The sequence below is a fragment of the Callithrix jacchus genome, chromosome 5 (assembly GCF_049354715.1).
Source record: "Callithrix jacchus isolate 240 chromosome 5, calJac240_pri, whole genome shotgun sequence".
NCBI classification, from domain to species: Eukaryota; Metazoa; Chordata; class Mammalia; order Primates; family Cebidae; genus Callithrix; species Callithrix jacchus.
This window is the reverse complement of record NC_133506.1, coordinates 116,728,733-116,749,009: the sequence shown is the minus strand read 5'-3', so window position 1 is coordinate 116,749,009 and position 20,277 is coordinate 116,728,733. Positions and strand designations below refer to the sequence as shown.

The following is a 20,277-nucleotide window of genomic DNA, read 5'->3' as shown; positions in this document are numbered from 1 at the left end:
CGGTCCAGGGATTATCTCAGCCCCTCCAAGTAAAGTAGAAGAGGGAAGGAACAGACATCGTAATAAAAGGAGTGCAGGCTAGACACCCAGAAGAACTTCCCTCACCACAGGTTTTGGCTCTTAGAATGGGTTTTGAAAAAAAAGGATCTTTCTGAATTCCAGGACTCCTAGGTTGGGGGCAGGGCAGCAGATTCTCGCTGCCCCTCCGGGGAAACGGGCGCTCTGCCAGAGGCGTGGAAACGGTAGGGTCCGTATCCCCTGGCTCTCCCTTCTTCTCCAAGAGTTACTCCGCCCCCGCGTGCGGTCCCCTTCGGGCTGGAGAGCTGGCGTCCTAGGTCCCCGGGCTGCGGGCCGGCAGGGGAGGAGTTAACTCCGGAGGTACCGGCTGGGCTCACTGTACCTGCCGCCGCCGCCGCCGCCGGTGGGAGGGACGAGGAAGCGGGAGCAGCCTGGGCGCCAGGAGCGCTCCAGTCTGGCGGGGCACAGCGCGGGGAGCGGGCGGCCGGGGCTCCGCGCGGCCGGGGGCGTCCGCCAGGGGGCGCGCCGCGACGGGGCGGGAGAACAGCCTGGTCTGGGGAATTAGCACCAGGACGGGCACGCGCGCAGGTCCCCAGCACATCTGGGCGAAAGCGGCGCCGCTGGAGCCGAGGGGGGCGCCGAGCACAGATCTGGAGCCGCGGAGCCACGGCGCAGCTGGGGCCCTTCGAGGCGCTCGGGGCGCACATCTGGGACCTCGAGTGGGGGCCGCGCCACGCGCAGCTGGACCAGGGGAGGGGGGCGGCGGCAGCACAGCTGGACCGAAGGGGGCGGGGTCGGCCCTGGGCGACCGGCTGAGGGGAGGGCCGCGGGCCGCCGGGGACTGGAGCATGGGACGGCGCGCCTGAAGGAGCAGGAAGGGGACGAAGAGGCCTGGGACCCCGAAAGGAGAAGAGGAGAGCGAGAGGACGAGAGCGGAGGAGGAGGATGCAACTGACTCGCTGCTGCTTCGTGTTCCTGGTGCAGGGCAGCCTCTATCTGGTGAGTGGTCCGCGGGGAGCTGCGCGGAGGGGCGGGGGCCCGGAGGATCGGGGGAGAGCGCGGGAAGCTTGCGAGCCCTGAAACTTTCTCCCTTCCCCCGACATCCCGGGGATGGCGGGGAAGACTGGAGGCTGGGGGAGAGGGCGGGTCCGAGGCCGGAGGCTCGACAGATAGGGTTAATAGGGGCGGGGAGAGGGTGCTTGTCTGGCCCACCCACTCCGCGGCGGGTGGCTGGAGGTGCGACCAGCGCTCGGAAAAAGGCCCGGAGCTGGGTCGCCAGGATTACCCGACCCCTTTCAGGAGCCCCAGGACCTCGGAAGGGGGCCGGGCAGTGGAGCTGGTGACCTGCAGGCTTTTCCCCTGACCTCCGGGATCCAGAGAGCCCGGGCTCTGAGTCCCCCAGAGCGCGGAGCCAGTCCAGGCTGGGGGCGGCCCCCGCGTCCCTCGCTCCCGCCCTCCCTCCCGCTCCCTCCCTCCCCGCCTGTTGTTTTCCTCTCCTCTCCCGGCTGCGCGCAGCCGGAGCCCCACAGGACCTGGGCAGGCGGCTCCCGCCCCGGGCGCTCGCGGCAGCTGAGCGGAGCGCCCAGAGCCCGCTCCCCGTGCACCGGTTCCGCGGCTTCTCGGCGGCCCAGGGCGCAGGGGAACCCCTCCATGAACCCAGCCCGGGGCTAAACTCCCCTCCGACCGAGAGTCCGCCAACCCTCCCGGCAATCCTGTCGTGGAGAAGCCTCAGCCCCGCGTCTGGACCTGCCCCTTTAATAAACAAGCCCGTTGCCACCGCCCCATGCTACTGTGGGAAGAGCCTTCCCGTTCTCACGGCCCCACCTGTGGCCCTTTACCCTTCAGCCACGCAGCCGTGACCCCCAGGAGCCAGTACCTTCAGGTCTGCAGCCCTGAGCCAGTCCCCGAACCTCCCCTCCTAGCTGTCCTTCTACCCCACCCCTGGGGCCTGGCAGACAGGGCCAGCCTGAACTGTGGGGCAGAGACAGATTCGGCCACAGTACACAGTGGCTGGCACCACCCAGGCCAGAACACGGGCATGAAGACCCCACAGCCCCTTGGAACTGTATTGTCCCCACTCCAGTGTCACCAAATCCGGATGCTGCCCAGCTGAGCCAGTGCCCCCCGGTGCCAGTGGTAAAGACACCTAGGGCAAGTGGTCCCTTTCAAGAGCTGAGCAGACACACAGCTAGGCTGTGCCCTCAGGAAGCTCTGCCAACCCCGATGCCCCCCACTGCTGTCCCATTCTCCCTGTGGCACCTCCAGGAATCTCCCCAGGTGTGGCTTGTCACCATAGCTGATCCAGCAGAGGGAGGATGAGCCCCTGCAGATTTCAGAGGCGATAAAACCCTTTCAAAAAGACACATCTGGTCTGGGAGGCTGGGAGTGTGGAGTGTAACGGAAGGGATGACCCTATGTGAACTCAGTCTTGTAGTGGTGTAACCTCTGAGCCCGGTGTCCTTATCTGTGAAATGGGAATGAGAGCTACCTCAGAATGCAAGTAACATCTTGGCACGTCATCGTCAGTGTCCCCTGGAGAGGTGTTTGGCTTTCCATTCCCATGGCCATCCTGAGTGTGGCGTTCACTCCCAGTCTCCCCTAGTCCTCTTGCCCACCCTAAAAACTGTATTCATGCTTGAGAATTTCACTGTGTTCTGCTTTCTTATTTCATTGTCTGGTGGTTCTCTTTGCATCTAAGGGTAGAAATTACCCTAGGGTAGGGACGGTGTCTTACCCAACAGACTAGGAAGACCCAAAGGGCAGAGGCTAGCCTCTCCTGTCAAAGCAGGGGCTCTCCCAGGATTTGGATGGTGCTCCCCTATCTGACTCAGGGCTCTTTGAGGACGGAGATTATGCCTCCCCCATCAGCCTGGGGATTTCACAGAGGCAGGGATTCCACCTCCTATCAGATCAGGGGCTCTGTCAGCACAGGAATGATGCTTCTGCCATCAGATGGGGGCTCCCTGGGATCAGAAGCTGGACTTCCCCCATCAGTCTGGGGACTCCCTAAGGGTAGGAGCCATTGTCCCTGGTGCCACAGTCCACTGGAAAGAATTATTGTCCATCCTTGAGACTTTGAATCGTGGCCCAGACAGGACAGTGAGGAAAGGACATGAGGGGTGACCTGACTGTCAGAACCTGACATGTATACAACCTAGAGTGTACACTTGCTCCCCAGTTTCAGTAAGCAACGTGCAGGAGCCCCTCACCCAGATCAGAGTGCAGTGGCAGGGAAAGAGGTGATGCTGGTGGGGCTGGGGGTGGACCTCCAGGGACAGGGCTCTCACTGTACTCACGACTCCCTCCACAGGTCATCTGTGGCCAGGATGATGGTCCTCCCGGCTCAGAGGACACTGAGTATGATGACCACGAGGGCCAGCCCCGGCCCCGGGTGCCTCGGAAGCGGGGCCACATCTCACCTAAGTCCCGCCCCATGGCCAATTCCACTCTCCTAGGGTTGCTGGCCCCACCTGGGGAGGCTTGGGGCATTCTTGGGCAGCCCCCCAGTCGCCCAAACCACAGCCCCCCACCGTCAGCCAAAGTGAAGAAAATCTTTGGCTGGGGCGACTTCTACTCCAACATCAAGACGGTGGCCCTGAACCTGCTCGTCACAGGGAAGATTGTGGACCATGGCAACGGGACCTTCAGCGTTCACTTCCGCCACAATGCCACAGGCCAGGGCAACATCTCCATCAGCCTTGTGCCGCCCAGCAAAGCTGTAGAGTTCCACCAGGAACAGCAGATCTTTATCGAAGCCAAGGCCTCCAAAATTTTCAACTGCCGGATGGAGTGGGAGAAGGTAGAACGGGGCCGCCGGACCTCGCTCTGCACCCACGACCCAGCCAAGATCTGCTCCCGAGACCACGCCCAGAGCTCAGCCACCTGGAGCTGCTCCCAGCCCTTCAAAGTCGTCTGTGTCTACATCGCCTTCTACAGCACGGACTATCGGCTGGTCCAGAAGGTGTGCCCAGATTACAACTACCATAGTGATACCCCCTACTACCCATCTGGGTGACCCGGGGCAGGCCACAGAGGCCAGGCCAGGGCTAGAAGGACAGGCCTGCCCATGCAGGAGACCATCTGGACACCGGCCAGGGATGGGGTTGAGCCTCAGGCAGGGAGGGGGGTGGAGAGGAGGAGATGCCAAGTGGGGCCAGGGCCAAGTCTCAAGTGGCAGAGAAAGGGCCCCAAGTGCTGGCCCCAACCTGAGTCTGTGGAGCGACTAGATCACAGGAGCACTGGAGGAGGAGCGGGCTCTCTGTAGCTTCACAGGGCCTTGCAACGGAGCCACAGAGAGATGCTGGGCCCGGAGGCCCGAGGGCAGGCCAGTCAGTGTGGCCCCAGATCAAGTCATGGGAGGAACCTAATCCCTTGGTTCTTGCCATCCTGAGGAAGGACACTGACAGGGAGGGGAGATTTCACCAATGTGGACAGCCTGTCAATTTAGGATGGATGGCTGAGACAGGGCTTCCTAGGGAGCCAGTCAGCTGGGTAGGGTAGGGCCAGAGGAGCTCCCCAGCCCCTAGTGGGCAGCCCTGAGCCCCTTGACCTGTGCTGAGCAAGGCATGAGCAAGTGGTGACCCTGGGGTCTTTGATGTCTTGGCAGTTTGACCATCTGTCCCAGACAGGCCACCCCTTTCCAAAATTTCCTCTCCTGCCAGCACTGCCCCTCTACCACCCATTGCTATGGCACATCCATCCTGAAGCCAAGATGGAATGATTGTGGTCCTCCCCGCACCAAGGTCACAGCCAGTCCGCGTGCTGTGTCCCTCTTCCAGGACCTCACCCCCTGCTGGCTCCTCTGGGGGCATCCCTGTCCGGGAGAGTGGTCCCTCAACAGTCAGCCTCACCTGTCAGACCAGGGTTCTCCCGGATCTGGATGGTACTGCCCTCTCAGCTGTGGGCACAGGCACGGGTGGGGCGGGGCCAGGCTGCAGAGCATGTGCTGGATCTGTTCTGTGTGTCTGTCTGTGGGTGGGGGAGGGGAGGGAAGTCTTGTGAAACCACGGATTGCCGACTTTTGTGTGCAGAATCGTGTTCTTGGAGCAGGAAATAAAGCTTGTCCTGGGGTACTGGAGTCAGAGTTGTCCAAGGAGAGGGCCTCGGGCATCCCTTGGTCCAGCAAGAATTTCTCTGACGGCCAAGGGACATGTGCTAGAGATCCGAGTGGCAGGGCTCCAGCCACCCTTGGAGCTGATGTTGCTGAGGGCTAAGGGCTTCCCTCTCCAGTCCCCACTCCAGGCTGTCAGATCCCACATGGGGAAACCTGAACAAACTCCCTGGGCATTGTGGGGAAGGGGAGGGGTGTGGCATCCGCAAAAACAGCTCAGGGAGAGAGAGCTAGCTGGTATGGTAGAATGGGCCAAAAGGGTGTTCCTTGGTGTCCTCCCTGAACTACCATCTGGAGACTCAGTGGGGTCCTAGCCCTGTCATTTTGCTGTGTGGCCTTGGCCTTGTTCATTCTCCTCTCTAACATGAGGGGCTTGCACAGACAAGGGGTTCTCAAAGGCAGATCCTGGTAATCGCAGATTTCTGGGTCCTACCCTCATTTCTAATTCAGTAGGCCAGGGTGGGGCCTAAGAATCAGAATTTCTAATGCATGCCCATGTCTATGCTGATGTTGTTGGTCTAGGCCCATGCTAGGAGACCCACTCACAGGACCTTGAAGTTCATCTCTGGCTCCACAGGACAGGGAAACACCTTGGATGCACTTTCCCAGATGTAATTTCCATCTGTTCTCCTGGGGAAGGGGCCATTCAGAGAAACCAGGGTATTGTACTGGGTTTTCAATCTGACCACATGCTAGTGAAGGAATAGGCTGGAGTGCGTGGACACAGGGCCTGCATCAGCCATTCCCCTCCCGCAGCTAATAAGAGACCTCAGAAGCTGGGCTCCGTGGCTCACGCCTGTAATCCCAGCACTTTGGGAGGCCGAGGTGGGCGGATCACGAGGTCAGGAGATCGAGACCATCCTGGCCAACCAATGGTGAAACCCCATCTCTACTAAAAAAATATATATAAATTAGCCGGGCGTGATGATGTGTTCCTGTAGTCCCAGCTACTGGGGAGACTGAGGCAGAAGAATCACTTGAACCCAGGAGGCATAGGTTGCAGTAAGCCAAGACTGTGCCATTGCACTCCAGCCTGGTGACAGAGTAAGACTCTGTCTAAAAAAAAAAAAAAAAAAAAAAAAAAAGAGGCCTCAGAATGGCCGGCTGCCAGTGGCACCTCGTCTGGGAGTTAGTTGTGCCCTCTGGGGCTCTGAGAAGGAAAGATGTGACCAAGGTCACAGTGCCCTCTGGAGGTCATTCTAAGTCCGCTGTCTTGGGAGGGCAGCAGTCAGGGCCCTTGAGGCCCTCTTGAGGAGAGGAGAGTCCTGGCACCGGGGTAAGGTGGTTTTGCCACCCCCCAACTTTTCCCCCTGCCCAGCAGTGCTCAGCAAGGACTGGTCCCCTCACACTGCAGCGCAGAGCTGGGCAGGGCTGAGAAGCTGTTTGGTTACAGCTCACCTTGTAAGAAGTGACCCAGCTTCTTTCTCCCACACCATGCTTCCAGGGACCATCTCCCCTCCAGACCACCTTCTGCTCCCCACTCTGGACGCTTGAGGCTGCTGGCACTGGAGTGTTCTCCCACCGGTGGATGCCCATCGGATGCCACTCAGCCTCCCACAGTACTGTGGAGGCTGCAGGAAGGGAGGAGGGAGCAATGGGGCCAGAGGCCCCGGGCGCCTTCCCACCTGCCCTGGCCAAACTCTCAGCAGGCACCTGGGGGCACTTTGACCCCCTTCCTGCTCCTCTCTGCCTGTGGAGAGCCAGATGCTGCCGACAGCTGGAGGGCCTGGCCTGCCTGGCACACAGTTCTGCCTGCACCAGGGGTGGGTTCATTTTAATAACTTCATTTCGCCCTCATGCACACTGCTGCCTTATCCCTCCGTCCTGCCTTCTCCTCAGCTAACATATTTCCTCCCAAATCTGAATTATTTGGAAGAGCCCTCTGGTCTCTACTGTTCTTGCCAGATTCTTCTGTGCCCCCTTGGTCCTCATGAGGGCAAGGGGTCCATCTAACTCCTCTGGCTAAGAAGACATCGCCTCTGCCCCAATGTCGAGCCATGTCCCCATCGTGACCTTCCCCCCACCTGCAGTCATGACAAAGTGCTCTGGCCTCCCACTTTTGCCATACACACACTTACAGGAGATCCCTCTGAAGAAACCTGTCCCCAGCTCTGCCCGGACGGCAAAGGACCAGGTCCTACTCACACCCTAACCCTTTGGCCTCCCCCATCCACTGCCCTACGAGGCAGTCTGAAACGCCCTCAGACCGTTTAGCAGTCCCGTGGTCCTGCATCCCAACCCCTCAGCCCAGCTGGGGGCTAGGGGCCTTGTCTCCATCAGTGGAGCCTCTGGGACAAGTTTCCCAGACTAGGGGCTCTTTAAGGACACAGCTTGGATCTCTGTTATCAGGCTGGGGAACATCTAGGGCCAGGGGCCATGCCTCTCTCATCAGATTGAGGACTCCCTGATGTCGAGGGCTGGATGGCCTTATAGACTGGGGGTCCCTGAGGGCAGAGGCTATGCCCCCTTCCTCAGACCAGAGTCTCCCTGAGGGCAAGAACTGTGCAATAGATGGGAGGGGCAGCTTGCCTCTTCCTAAGCATCAGAGCACCTGGAGGCTGCCTCTGCCCTTCAGCTTTGCTCAAAGGTGCTGTCTGACTCTTAGCGTCCCCTTTTTGAGTGGGGTGAATCTCCTGGCACTCTGTGAAGCTAATATGGGGGACTACCCATTAGGTCAACTGGCAGCAACGCCCAAGTCTCCCTCTGGATGAAGCTTAAGGCAAAAGCAAATGAGTATCTAGGTCCCTCTCCCCTCCCCGCCCTTCTCTTTCCTGGGATGAGCAAGCGGGAACTGAGTCACCCTGTTCCCCATCCTTGGCAGAAATGCTGGTGACCTTGCATTGTGGCGGACTCGGGTGGTGAGGTCCATTGCTCAGAGATGCAGCTGGAGGGTGGGGGAGGGTTTATGGGGATCGAGGTGGCTGAAGGGCAGGTGGGTGTGGCCAGGGACCGGTATGTGCAGGGGGGCTGGAGAGACACGATGAACCAGTTGCTCCGTGTTGGGAAGTGAACCAGTGTCACGGCTGAGAGTGGGAGAGAGAAATGTTACTTCCGAAGACTCTGAGTCCTGTGGTACTGCCAGGAGAAGCGGGGGCTGAGGTGACAGGTGAGGAGAGGCGCCACCAGCCCCATCAGGCAGAGGCAAGGTGGGGTGAGGGGCGGCACCTGCCAATGATGCCAAAGTCCTGGAGTGACAGCTGGCACCATCACCAAGGCACAAATTCCAGAGGAGACCTGTCACTCACCTGACTTGTGATTCCATAGGGTCCCTGTCTCCTGTTGGTCTCCCAGGCTCAGAGGCTGACCTGATAATTCAAGTGAAGGATGCCAAGTTCGCGGCCTCCCCGTTCCTCATCTCAGGCCACCTGGTTAGGTGGTCCCAAGGGACAAGCTAGGTCCTCTTGAACCGCAGAGGCTGCCAATAAACTGGTAACACATGTTGCAGGAAGATACAGCTGGGTCCTCATCCTGGGTCTGTAATTTATTAGATGTGTGGCTTTGGACAAATGACATAATCTCCCAGAGCCTCCTTAGATGCAAAACTAGGGCTCTGCCTACCTCGGTGTATTGTTAGGAAAATTAAATGAGTTGCTCAATAAATGTTACTTCCTCCTGTCTCTTTCCTAAGGTGGGTTGATGTCTGCCTTGGCCTTGCTCCTGGTGTGGACTGTGGAAAGGGTCCCAGGCTGGAAGGTAGGAGGCCTAGATTCCTATCCTGGTTCTGCCCCATGATGCATGTGGCAGAGATTGCTAATTGTCCCATAATACCCGTTTTCCCTTTCTCCATAGGAATGGGGTTCTCTGTTTGTAGCTCTGTTTGTGGCTGCCTGAAATAACTACTATTTCTCAGCCTCCCGAGATGTGGTCATGTGGCTAAGATCTGGCCAGTGACATTTAAGCCAAAGGTTTAGATGGCACCTTCCAGAAACTGTCAGACAGCTGATGTGCACTCTTTGTCCCTTTGTTCCACTCTATCCTGTGGCCTGGAATAGGTACAAGACTGCTGCCATCTTAGACCAGGAGGTAAGAGCCACACCCTAGAAGTGGCAGAGCAGTGAGTTGGAAGAAGTCTTGGTCTCTGGGAATGTTGTGGAATAGAAATATCATTCCAGGGCCAGGCATGGTGGCTCATGCCTCTATAATCCTAGCACTTTGGGAGGCTGAGGCAGGTGGATAACCTGAGGTCAGGAGTTTGAGACCAGCCTGGCCAAAATGGAAAAACATCATCTCTACTAAAAATACAAAAATTGGCCAGGTGTGGTAGTGCACACCTGTAATCGCAGCTACGTGGGATGCTGAGCCAGGAGAATTGCTTGAACTCGGTGGGGGTGGGGGGGAGGCGGGGCAGAGGTTTCAGTGAACTGAGATTGTGCCACTACACTCCATCCTTGGCAGAAAAGCAAGACTCCATCTCAATTAAAAAAGAAAAGAAAAGAAAAGAAAGAAATATCATACCAGCCCTAGGCTGCCTGCCTTCAGACTTCGATGTGAGAGAAAAATTAAAGTTTTATCTTATTTAAGTCACTGTGTTTTGGGTTTCCCTTTCCTGCAGTTAATTCTCGCTCCACCTAAGTCAGTAGATGCATTTGAGCACTTTACTTACATGGTCTCGGTTTCCTCATCTATGGGACTGAGAATGCTTACATATTTTGCCACACACCAGAGAGGTTTTAAAGATTCATAGGTGGCCGGACATGGTGGCTCATGCCTGTAATCCCAGCACTTTGGGAGGCCAAGGCGGGCAGATCATGAGGTCAGCAGTTCGAGACCAGCCTGACCAACATGGTGAAACCCCTATCTCTACTAAGAAAAAGAAAATTAGGCAGGCATGGTGATGTGTGCCTGCAAAGCCAGCTACTCAAGAGGCTGAGGTAGGCAAAGGTTGCAGTGAGCCGAGATCTTGCCATTGCACTCCAGCCTGGGTGACAGAGCAAGACTCCGTCTCAAAAAAAAAAAAAAAAAACCTCATAGGCAAGAATAAATGTGAGAAGGCTCTGGTCCTTCCGTCTCAAGCCCACAGCCTCCATTTTGCGGGGAGTAACAAGTTGCTGCCACATTGTCAGGAGCCCTGGAGGAGCTCAGGAGGATGCTCTAGCCCTGTCTGAAAGGCCTCAGTCCCCAGGTTGATCCCTCACACCTCTGAGTCCCATCTACATTCTGCTGTTGGTGACACACAATCCTTGTTAAGGGCCTGACTGATCCCAGCCAGATGGGATCCTAATTTAATTAAAACCCTTTAATTACCGGCAACAACACTGCTCTGGAAGTCCAATGCAAAAGGGCCCTGTGACAGGACGGGCACCATCCACAGGCAGAGTAGTGGCTGCCCGTTAAGCACTGAGGGAACCCAGGGACATCAGGCGTTTCTCCCACCCCAGTGGGCACAAACTGCATGGAACTGCCAGTGTGGTCCAGGCTTCTGGCTTGGTTTACACGGCCTCGGAGCAGAGTACCGGGCCCTTGGAGCTGTCAGTGTTAGTTTTATGCTGTCACTGAGACCAGCACAGCTGTTCTGGTCAGGTCTGAAGCCCTCCCAAGACCCTGCTCCTGCAGGACACTTCCGGTAGGAGCAGACACGGCTCTAATCTCTCCTGAGTGGCCTGGCTTAAGAAGCAGGAGTACCTCTGCAACCACCAAGGAAATTCATGCCCCTGTGATCAGGGTCTTCCAAGGTGTCATCCACGTGGGGAGGGGTGATGAAAGGGAGTAACCAAAGTAGGCTGCAGAGGGGCCATGTGGTTTCTTGGGGATTGTAAGGATCGCTGGTGGTTGTTTTTTTCTGTTTGTTCTTGAGACAGAGTTTCACTCTGTCTGTCGCCCAGGCTGGAGTGCAGTGGCATGATCTTGGCTCAATGCGACCTCTGTCTCCTGGGTTCGAGCGATTCTCATATGTCAGTCTCCTGAGTAGCTGGGATTACAGACATGAACACCATGCCTGGCTAATTTTTGTATTTTTAGAAGAGACAGGGGTCTCACCATGTTGGCCAGGCTGGTCTCAAACTCCTGACCTCAGGTGATCCGCCCACATCAGCCTCTCAAAGTGCTGGGATTACAGGGGTGAGCCACCGCACCTGGCCCCTTCTCACTGTCTTGAGTCTCAACTGGCTTCTCCCAGTAGAGGCAGAAAGGAGGAGCCCAGGCCAGGCCAGAGCCTGCCAAGCCTTGGCAAAGGCAGTCTCAGAAACCCAGACCTGTGAGCTGGGCTGTTTGGGGGATATCATGTGTTAATACACCCTCAGAGCTCCCTTAGTACTTACTCATTCAACAAATATTGCTTAATTAATAAAGCCTCTGAAAGTTCCGGCTGGTCTCCCCTGGGCCAGGAGATCCAGGTGATGAGGTTTTGATTCACACTTGAGCCATAGTTTTGTTTTTTTTTAAGGGGTTTCACTGTGTTAGTCAGGCTGGTCTCAAACTCCTGACCTCGTGATCCACCCACCTTGGCCTCCCAAAGTGCTGGAATTACAGGCAGGAGCCACCGTGCCTGACCTTGAGCCATAGTCTTAAAGCGAGAGAAATGTTCTATCGGAGTCAATGTGACAGCAGCTGGAGTTGAACCAAGAAATCCCAAAAGGAAGGAGAAACTCAAGAGGGAAGAGCTGAAACCACCAGCCCCACCATCCCACATCTCAAAGATTCTTCCAAAGCTAAGGCCAAGGAGGTTATCTTCATGCTTTATTAAACAAGCCCTCCAGCACCAAGGCTTTGGTGCTCCCACCCACATCATCCTCTTCCCCATCTTGCTTCCTCTGCTGTCCCTACCATTCACAGCCTCTAAAGAGCCTGTTCCTATCCTGGACTCAGATTGTGTCTGGAGCAGTGTCTGGAGTGCCAACCTGTGGATGCTCTGAGCAGGAAATGTGGATGTCTCCTCTAGACTAGAGATGGGGAATAGGAGCAGCCTCCCCCTCAAACCAGAGACTCGCCGAGGGCAGGGGCTGTGTCCCTCAAGACTTCCCAGAGGCGGGGTGGCACACCCTACAGAGATGTGGCTGATAAGCTACCTGCACGCAGGTGTTGCAGCTCATCCAACTCTGCATGGGAGGTCATCTCTGCTGTGCCTCACTGGCCTGCATGCTGAGGCATGATCGCAGCCTCAAACCGCTACTGTGGGAGAGGAAGTGGCAACAGGAAGACAGACTGCTGCATGGTGTGCACCCCAAATTCCCAGGTCCTCCTGGCCGGAAGAGCAGGTGTGGCAGGAAGGGTGAAGGCGGGAGAGGATGGCGGCATGCCAGCCAGTGTCGGCACACCCCTCCTCCCACCTATCCTTGATATTGTATGTTGTCTTCCCAAGAAAGGTCTTCAGAGACCCAGGTTGGCTTCTGGGGCTCAGTGAGGGGCAGGTCTCACCCTGAATCCCTTGGTCAGAAGAGCCAAGGCTTCTGGCTCCGAATCCAGTGACTTTTCTTTCCATTATGCCAGGCTTCCTCACTCCAGATCCCCTTCATGGCTTGGCAAAGCAAGCCCTACTCGGTCCTAAGGAGCCTGGACTCCCCTCACCTTGGGGTGAAGGCAAAGCTGTACCCAGCTAGGATATGTTTGAAGAGAGCTGTGTCTGAGTCTTAATTAACATGTGATTTTTTTTTTTTTGAGACGGAGTTTCGCTGTTGTTACCCCAGCCTGGAGTGCAATGGCGCGATCTCGGCTCACCGCAACCTCTGCATCCTGGGTTCAGGCAATGCTCCTCCCTCAGCCTCCTGAGTAGCTGGGACTACAGGCATACACCACTATGCCCAGCTAATTTTTTGTATTTTTAGTAGTGACGGGGTTTCACCATGTTGACCAGGATGGTCTCGATCTCTTAACCTCATGATCCACCCGCCTCAGCCTCCCAAAGTGCGGGGATTACAGGCTTGAGCCACCGCGCCCAGCCTAACATGTGATCTTTACCTACCTTGCCTCTCTGGGCCTTGGATAGCAATTCTTCCCCCACCCTCTCACGTGGTCCCCGTGAGGGCCAAACTAACCCAGTGAATGGTGAGCCCCACGTCACTGTCGGCCCCACCTGCTGGTGCTCATGGGCATCCACAGAACAGGGAGAGGGCTGGGTTTCTCTTTCTTTTCAGGCTAGGTAGTACAACAGTTGAGTGCACAGATTCTGAAGCCAGGTTGCCTGGATTCAAATTCCTGCTCTGCCACCTCCTGACTGTACACCTCGGGCAAGTTATAGAACATCTTTGTGCTTCAATTTCCCCATCTGTAAAGTGGGGATGCTGGCTCCTTGCAGAGGGCCGTTGTGAGTTGGAGCTGTCTCTTGCACAGGGGCAGTGCTCAAGACCACCTGCCCAATGGCAGCTCCTCATGATGCCCCTCCTGCTCCTGCCCACGCCTGGGTAGGAGGTAGGGAGAAGAATGGCCATGGGCTCTATCATTACTTGCTTCAGGAAGAATGTGCAGGAAAAAGCTCCCAGGGAAGGTCAGAAGCCTGTCATGTCTACAAAAGATGACACATAAAAAGGAATCTACTTTTGTTTTCCTTGATTCTGGCCAAAAAGTGGGGCATTTGGTTGCATTTCCTCTGTTCCAGCCTAGCACCCCACGTGTGCAAGCGCTCCGGAGGTGCCTTCCAGTGCACTGAGTGGTTTCATCTGTGTGCTGCCCTCTGAACCTCTACCTGTAAACAAACAAGGCTCAGAGAATGCAGGCAGCCAAAGGACCTTTATTTAGGGACCCAAAGAGCTGTCCACCAGGCACTCCCTCCAGGCAAGGGCACCCTCCTGCCTTACCTTGCCCTGGGTCCTGGCCCCAGTGTCCTGTCCCCCAACCATGCACTGATAACCGAGTGCCCTCCCTCTCTCCTTATCCATCCTCATCACCTCCACCTGGCAGATCAGTTTCTCTTTGGCTTGGATGGCCCCATGATCCCTTGCTGGTACCCTCTATGAATGGGTGTGTGAAACATGTCCCTGTCTTGGAATGTACCCTTGAGGGTGAGGGCCACGTCTGTTCTGCCGCATAGTGAGTCCCCTGAGGACAGGACCTTGTGTGACCCATTCTTTCCATACTCTGAGAAGGGCTAAGTGCCTGGGGTACACATAGGGCCTGGCTGGTAAATCTGGTTGACTCGCAGATGAACTCAATGCAGTTTCTATTGTGGGAATCTTTCACAGGGACAGGGAGAAAGAGAAGGGAAAGACAGAGGAGAAGAGGCAGCTACTTTCTGCCATGCCATGCAGGCTTGGGTACATAGAGGGTAGATGGGGGTATGAGTGTGGAGGGGTATATAATGCCCCCATTTCCCAGTCTTGGCAGCTCCCAGGCCTGGGAGAGGAGGGGGCCTGCTGCCACTCAATCAGGCTCTGCCATCTGCCACATCTCAGCAGAGATCAGAACTGGAGGGCTCACTATAGGCAGGTTTTGTTTTTTCTCTAAATGCGGCAGGATCAGGCTCAAGATGCCACTCTAGTGAGCAGGGCTGGAGATGGGGAGATAAATGTCTAGGGAGAAATAAATGGAAGCTTCCATGTTCCAGAAAAGAAGAATGGGGGCAAAAAAGGAAGGGAAAATAAAGAAGAGAAGCAAAAGAAGGTAGTGCAGGGCAGATGGGCTTGACTTAGGTTTGCATCCATCTTTCTTGAGGCCACTCAGAAGGCAGCAACAGCCCAAGACACAGGGCTCCTGGGTCCCAAGTGCCTTCCTCTCCGCAACCCTTGTGTTTTATTAAAAAAAATTTTTAGAGACAGGGTCTCACTGTTATCCAACATAGTCTCTAATTCCTGGGCAATTAGAGATTGCCCTAAGCTCGCCTTAGCCTCTGGAGTAGCTACGACTACAGGCATGCACCACCATGCCCAGCCCCAACTCTTATTTTTATACCTACAAGCCAAAGTGCCTCTGCCCTGCCTCTGCCCTTCCTCACTGGAATGCCTCATCTCCTAACTTTCGGAGACTGTAACAACAACGGCAGTGAAGATCATCAATGAAGAAGGAAAGAGTGATTTCCAGGTGGCTGTAAGATTTGACGCAGGCTCTTTCCTGGGACCTCTTTGGACTCTTCCTCCTCCACATATCACAACAGGTGAGACACCTAGAGGCTCACAGGACGCCAGCCAGCTGGTCTACTCAAGATGCTTTTTCCAGAGTGAATCCTGCTTAAAAGATTCCCACACTCCCAAAGGCACCCATTTTAGTGTCTCATTGCAGATTTTTATTCCAATCCAAAAAATCCTAAAAGGAACTGGTCTCAGAAGGCCACATATGGCTTAGTTTAGAAACGACAATTAGATAGCAATAACATTACTAGCACTTTACCTCTCTGAGGTCTTTCCTCAATGCCAGGCACCATGATGATGTGATGTGTATGTTTTCATTAATTCCCCACTAAAAGTCTTTGAGATATACCCCCTTTACAGGTGAGAAAACTAAGGCTTAACTAGGCCAGGATCATGAGTGGTAGCAGGAGATGGAAGCGAGATTCCTGGACCCCAGGAGTGTGATCTCTAAACGCCAGCCATAGCTGGGCCCTCGATGCAGCCTGCACTCTTACCAGCTCCTCTTCAACAGCGAGTTCAGATCACATCTCCAAACCCCACCCTTTCCCAGGAGTTCTCAGCCACTGACCTTATTTCCACTTAGATCTGAAAAACATACAACTTGCTCAGCTTCCCAGTATCAGACAAACTCACTTATATCTGCAGGATGCTCCTCACATCCAGAGAGGATTTATCCCTGCCTAAGCCCACTCACCTGCTCCTCCTCCAGCACTCTTAGAACCTGAAAGCATAGACTGTCCCGGTTCTACCGGATCCTGGAGTTTCAACTGCTTCCTCTCTATTGGACGTTTCCCATCAGCTTTAAACATGTTATGTCTCCTCCATCCTATAGATAAAACCAAAACACTCCCCTCAACGCATTTTCCTCCTCCAACTACTGTCCTAACTTTGTCCTTCCCTTCACAGCCATGCCTCAAAGACTTCCTTTGTCTCCAGTTCCTCACCGTCCCCCATCGTGTCCCTTCCCTGAAATGGCCTTGGCTAAAGTCACCAATGACTTCCAAGTTGCTAACTCCAGTGGGCATCTTTTACTCTGTTATTCAACGGCATTTTTTTAAAAGTCTGGTTCACTTAACTATGTATTTCCTTTACATAGATCTCTGGCCACTTCTTTGTGGTGTATCTTCCTTTACTAGCCTTTACGTGTAAGAATTCCATAAGGTTCAGTCTGGGGCCCCCTTTCTCCTCACTCTACACTCCTCAGTGATCTAACACCCCAGGGTTTCAACGGCATCTCTAAACCTGTGTCTCCCAGAACCATCTCTCCAGTCCCAACCTCTCTTCTGAGCTCTAGGCTTATCAATGCAACAGTCCATGTGATACCTCCATTTAGATTTCTCAAGTCATCTCATAGTCAACAAGTAAAATAAAATCAATGACCTGATTCCCCTCAAGCCTGTTTATCTTCCCATTGGTCTCGCTTCTGATGAATCTATCTATTCAAGCAAACGAGAAACCTCTTCATCCTCACTCTGTCTAATTCATCAAGTTCTGCCAAATTTCCTCCCTGAAAATCCCTCTCAAATAGATCTACTCTTCTCCAGCTGTGCCACCTCCCTACTTCAAGTTCTGTCATCTCTTGCCTTCTTCCACCCCCAACCCCAATGCTAATTTTTGCACACTTTAATAAGATCTAGAGATCTTATTAAAATGTAGATCTTGTCATCCCCTGCTGCCTAAAGCTCCTCCATGGTTTTCCCACTGCTAGTCTAGTCTAAGTATCTAAATCCTAACGTGACCTACGAAGGTTCTGCCATGGCTGGCTTCCAGCTTGCACTCACACCTCTCCACACTCCAACCACCTGGCCTTCCCTGGCTCCTGGAACATCACACTAAGCTCCCTCCTGCCTCAGGGCTTTACGAATGCAATTTCTCTGTATGGAATGTGCCTTCCCAAGTACCAAGTTGACAGCTCCTCATCCTTCAGCTCTCACTTCAAGAGCTGATTTCTTAGAAAGGGCTTTCTGGATTCCCCAGACAAGACAGTTCCAGGCAGAGGACCTCATGATAACCTACACATTTCCTTCAAGGCATTTACCATGCTTTGACATTATTTGTGGGATTATGAAGAATAATCTCTCCCCATTAGGTTCCAGTGAGGACAGGGAACAGTTAGTTTTACTGTTGTATCCCTAGAAACTGCAACAGTACTTGGCACATTGCATATGGAATGTATAAATGAACTATTAGCAAAGAAAACAAAGAGCTGTAAAAACTCTTGGCCAAACCAAGGCAGAGATTCTTAAATACTGGTGGGAGGAGGAGACTCTCGGGATCACCCGTTGGCAGGCATGCTGACCACTCTCAAATGCACTTTTCTTTTTTTAAAAAGAAAAACTGTTGTTCAGAGATAATGGGGCAGGAAGGATGCAGTATGGAGAAAACTCCCTGGAATCACTGAAGATTATGTTAGATAACTTGTCAGTCTACTTTTCATTAGTGTTTCAAAACAATAATCACTTCAGGCTGGACACAGTGGCTCAAGCCTGTAATCCTACCACTTTGGGAGGCTAAGGCAGGTGAATTACGAGGTCAGGAGTTTGAGACCAGCCTGGGCAGCATGGTGAAACGCTGTCTCTACTAAAAATACAAAAAATTAGCTGGGTGTGGCGGTGCATGTCTGTAGTCCCAGCTACTCCGGAGGCTGAGGCAGGAGAATCGCTTGAATCTGTGAGGTGGAGGCTGCAGTGTCTCTCGATTGTGCCACTGCACTCCGGCGTGAGTGACACAGCAAGGCTCTGTCTAAAAATAAATAAATAAATTTCAAAAAATGTCATGGGTAACAAGAGATGAGGTACACAAATGTTCAGTGATACGCTGGAACTGGTTCACACCAGCTCTCTAAAGCTAATCATTAAATTTTCAGGAATTTGAGAGCTGGTCGCTAAACAGCCTTTATTAAAAACTCAATTATACTAACATACAATCAGTAAAGGTAGTAAGTACTCAAAACTTCTCTCTTCCTAATTATTTTACATTTTACTACTATCCATGCTCAGCTATGGTGGGCTGTGTGCCTCTTCCCAGCTCTGCTTCAGTGACGTCATTTTAGTGATCCAACAAAAATCAGCCACAGTGGCAGTGTTTACACTGTGGGAACCGGCGATGCTGCCAGCCAGCGCTTCCATGTCTGGGAACTGAATGGTGTACCTTCATAGTATAGCACACCAAGAACCAAACCACTGGCCCACAAAACATCTGAAGGTCTGAAGCAAATGTTTACTAGGAAGATGAATAGGTTAAGAAGTGTAGAAACATGCCTTTAAGAAATCCTTCTCAAAATTGTGTAAGGGCTGAGGCTTTTTTTTTTCCAAAGCTATAGTTGTTCTGCAAACATGACTTTCATTACAAATATCAGTTACTAAAGTGTCCATCATTTATAGAACAACCTGTACACCATTACTCCTAGACAAAAACAAATGTGTTGACTAGATTGAGATGCAAATTCTGAAGAGTGGGAGAGATCCCTTTCTCTCTCTTTCAAACTTCTGGAAAGAGGAGCTTATTCTCAATCTATGTTTGCTCACCCCCTCGTCAGGCTTGGCTTCTGCCTCCACCATTTGACTGAAACTGCTCAAAGGCAACCCTTGACCTCCTTACTGCTAAATTCAATGGCTTCTCTTCAGTCTTCATTTCTACGGGCTCTCTGGTTTGTTTCTGCCTCCTCCATTAGACTGAGTTAACAGAACAGAAATCCTACCTTCCATACTAGGCTTGGCCTAGCACAATGTCTAGGCCTCCTAGATGCTCAGTAATTGTTTGCTCAGTGGCTGGAAATCTCTGTGACCTTGGGCATGCCACCTCACTTCCAGGGATATCTGTATTCTCAGACATAAAAAGGTGAACTATGTGGGACCCCTTCTTTTTTTCCTTCAGTTTGTCGAGAATCACCTATAAGGGTTTTGCAAGGGCTAAGTCTCCCTATTTCTTTCTTTCTTTGAGACAGAGTCTCACTCTGTTGCCCAGGCTGGAGTACAGTGGCGTGATCTCAGCTCACTGTAACCTCTGCCTCCCGGGTTCAAGCGATTCTCTTCCCTTAGCCTCCTGAGTAGCTGGGACTACAGGCACATGGCACGATGACTGGATAATTTTCATATTTTTAGTAAAGACGGGTTTTCACCATGCTGGCCAGGCTGGTCTCAAACTCCTGACCTTGTGATCTGCCCACCTTGGCCTCCCAAAGTACTAGAATTACAGGCGTGAGCCACCACTATAGAGCCAACTCTATTTCAAGTGATTATTATAAGTGGATGTGTCCACTTTATTAGCAGGCAAACTCCTGGATTCTCACCTTCTCTTCGGTTGTTGGGCCTAAGCCCCAAAGCTATCCCTTTACCTTCTGTTATTTCTTGGCTCAGAGTCAAGCTAAGTGACCTTGAATAAGTTACATGGCCATCTTCCCAAGCTACACAATTGGAATGAATGGGAGCTGTGCAAGACAAGCCGGCAAGTGCTGAGAACTCCTGTGAGACTGTAAACTGCAGGCACTGGAGCTACCTCCCCATACTTGAGCTATGCATATTTTATCTTCATAACATTTCTCCCCTGGAGTTGATCCCCTTCAACTTCTTCATCATTTCGGTTGCTTGCACCGAATTCCCTCAAGTCTAAAATCCTTTTTTTTTCCTGGAGTTGCAGAAATCAGGACCAAACAGTATTCCAGAAGCCACTTTCTACTCCAGCACTATAGACTTTACAGAGGGGGAGGGATCATCTTGCTAATGGCTCAGTGGCATAAAGACACCATCAGTCAACAACATTCAAGTTCCTGTTCTCATCTGGAGGTCAAGGCTTCCAGTTCTCCCAGCTCATTATCCCAAATACCGATCGTCCTACATTTGCCTTCTTGCTCACTGTCTCCATGAGGTGTCCACCTATTGGGTCAAAGGCCCCAACATGGAGGGGTCACCTCCGAAGTTAAAAGGGGGAAAAACGCATTCACCTTGCACATACACGTACATAAAGAGCAGTCCAACGATACTCACCTGAATGTTAGATTAGTCAGCAAGCCATTAGAAATGAATCTAAATGATATAGGGCAGAGTTCAGTGACAAGTCATGAGATAAAGGAAACACACAGGGCTCAGGCTGATTAAAAAGATAATTAGTTGTGGAAAATAAGGTTGGGCTCCAGCCAAGAATTTGTCTTTGACA

At 53.3% G+C, this 20,277-nt stretch overlaps 1 protein-coding gene across 1 annotated transcript; it reads left to right on the top strand.

Annotated features, from left to right (window-relative positions):
- The first annotated feature begins 469 nt into the window (after nucleotides 1–469).
- On the top strand, nucleotides 470–5,095 carry NXPH3 (neurexophilin 3). The gene is made up of 2 exons (XM_002748452.7): nucleotides 470–1,017; nucleotides 3,329–5,095. Exons 1-2 carry the CDS (start codon nucleotides 964–966, stop codon nucleotides 4,031–4,033), a joined length of 759 nt encoding a protein of 252 aa, XP_002748498.1. The 5' UTR covers nucleotides 470–963; the 3' UTR covers nucleotides 4,034–5,095.
- The last annotated feature ends 15,182 nt before the right edge of the window (nucleotides 5,096–20,277 follow it).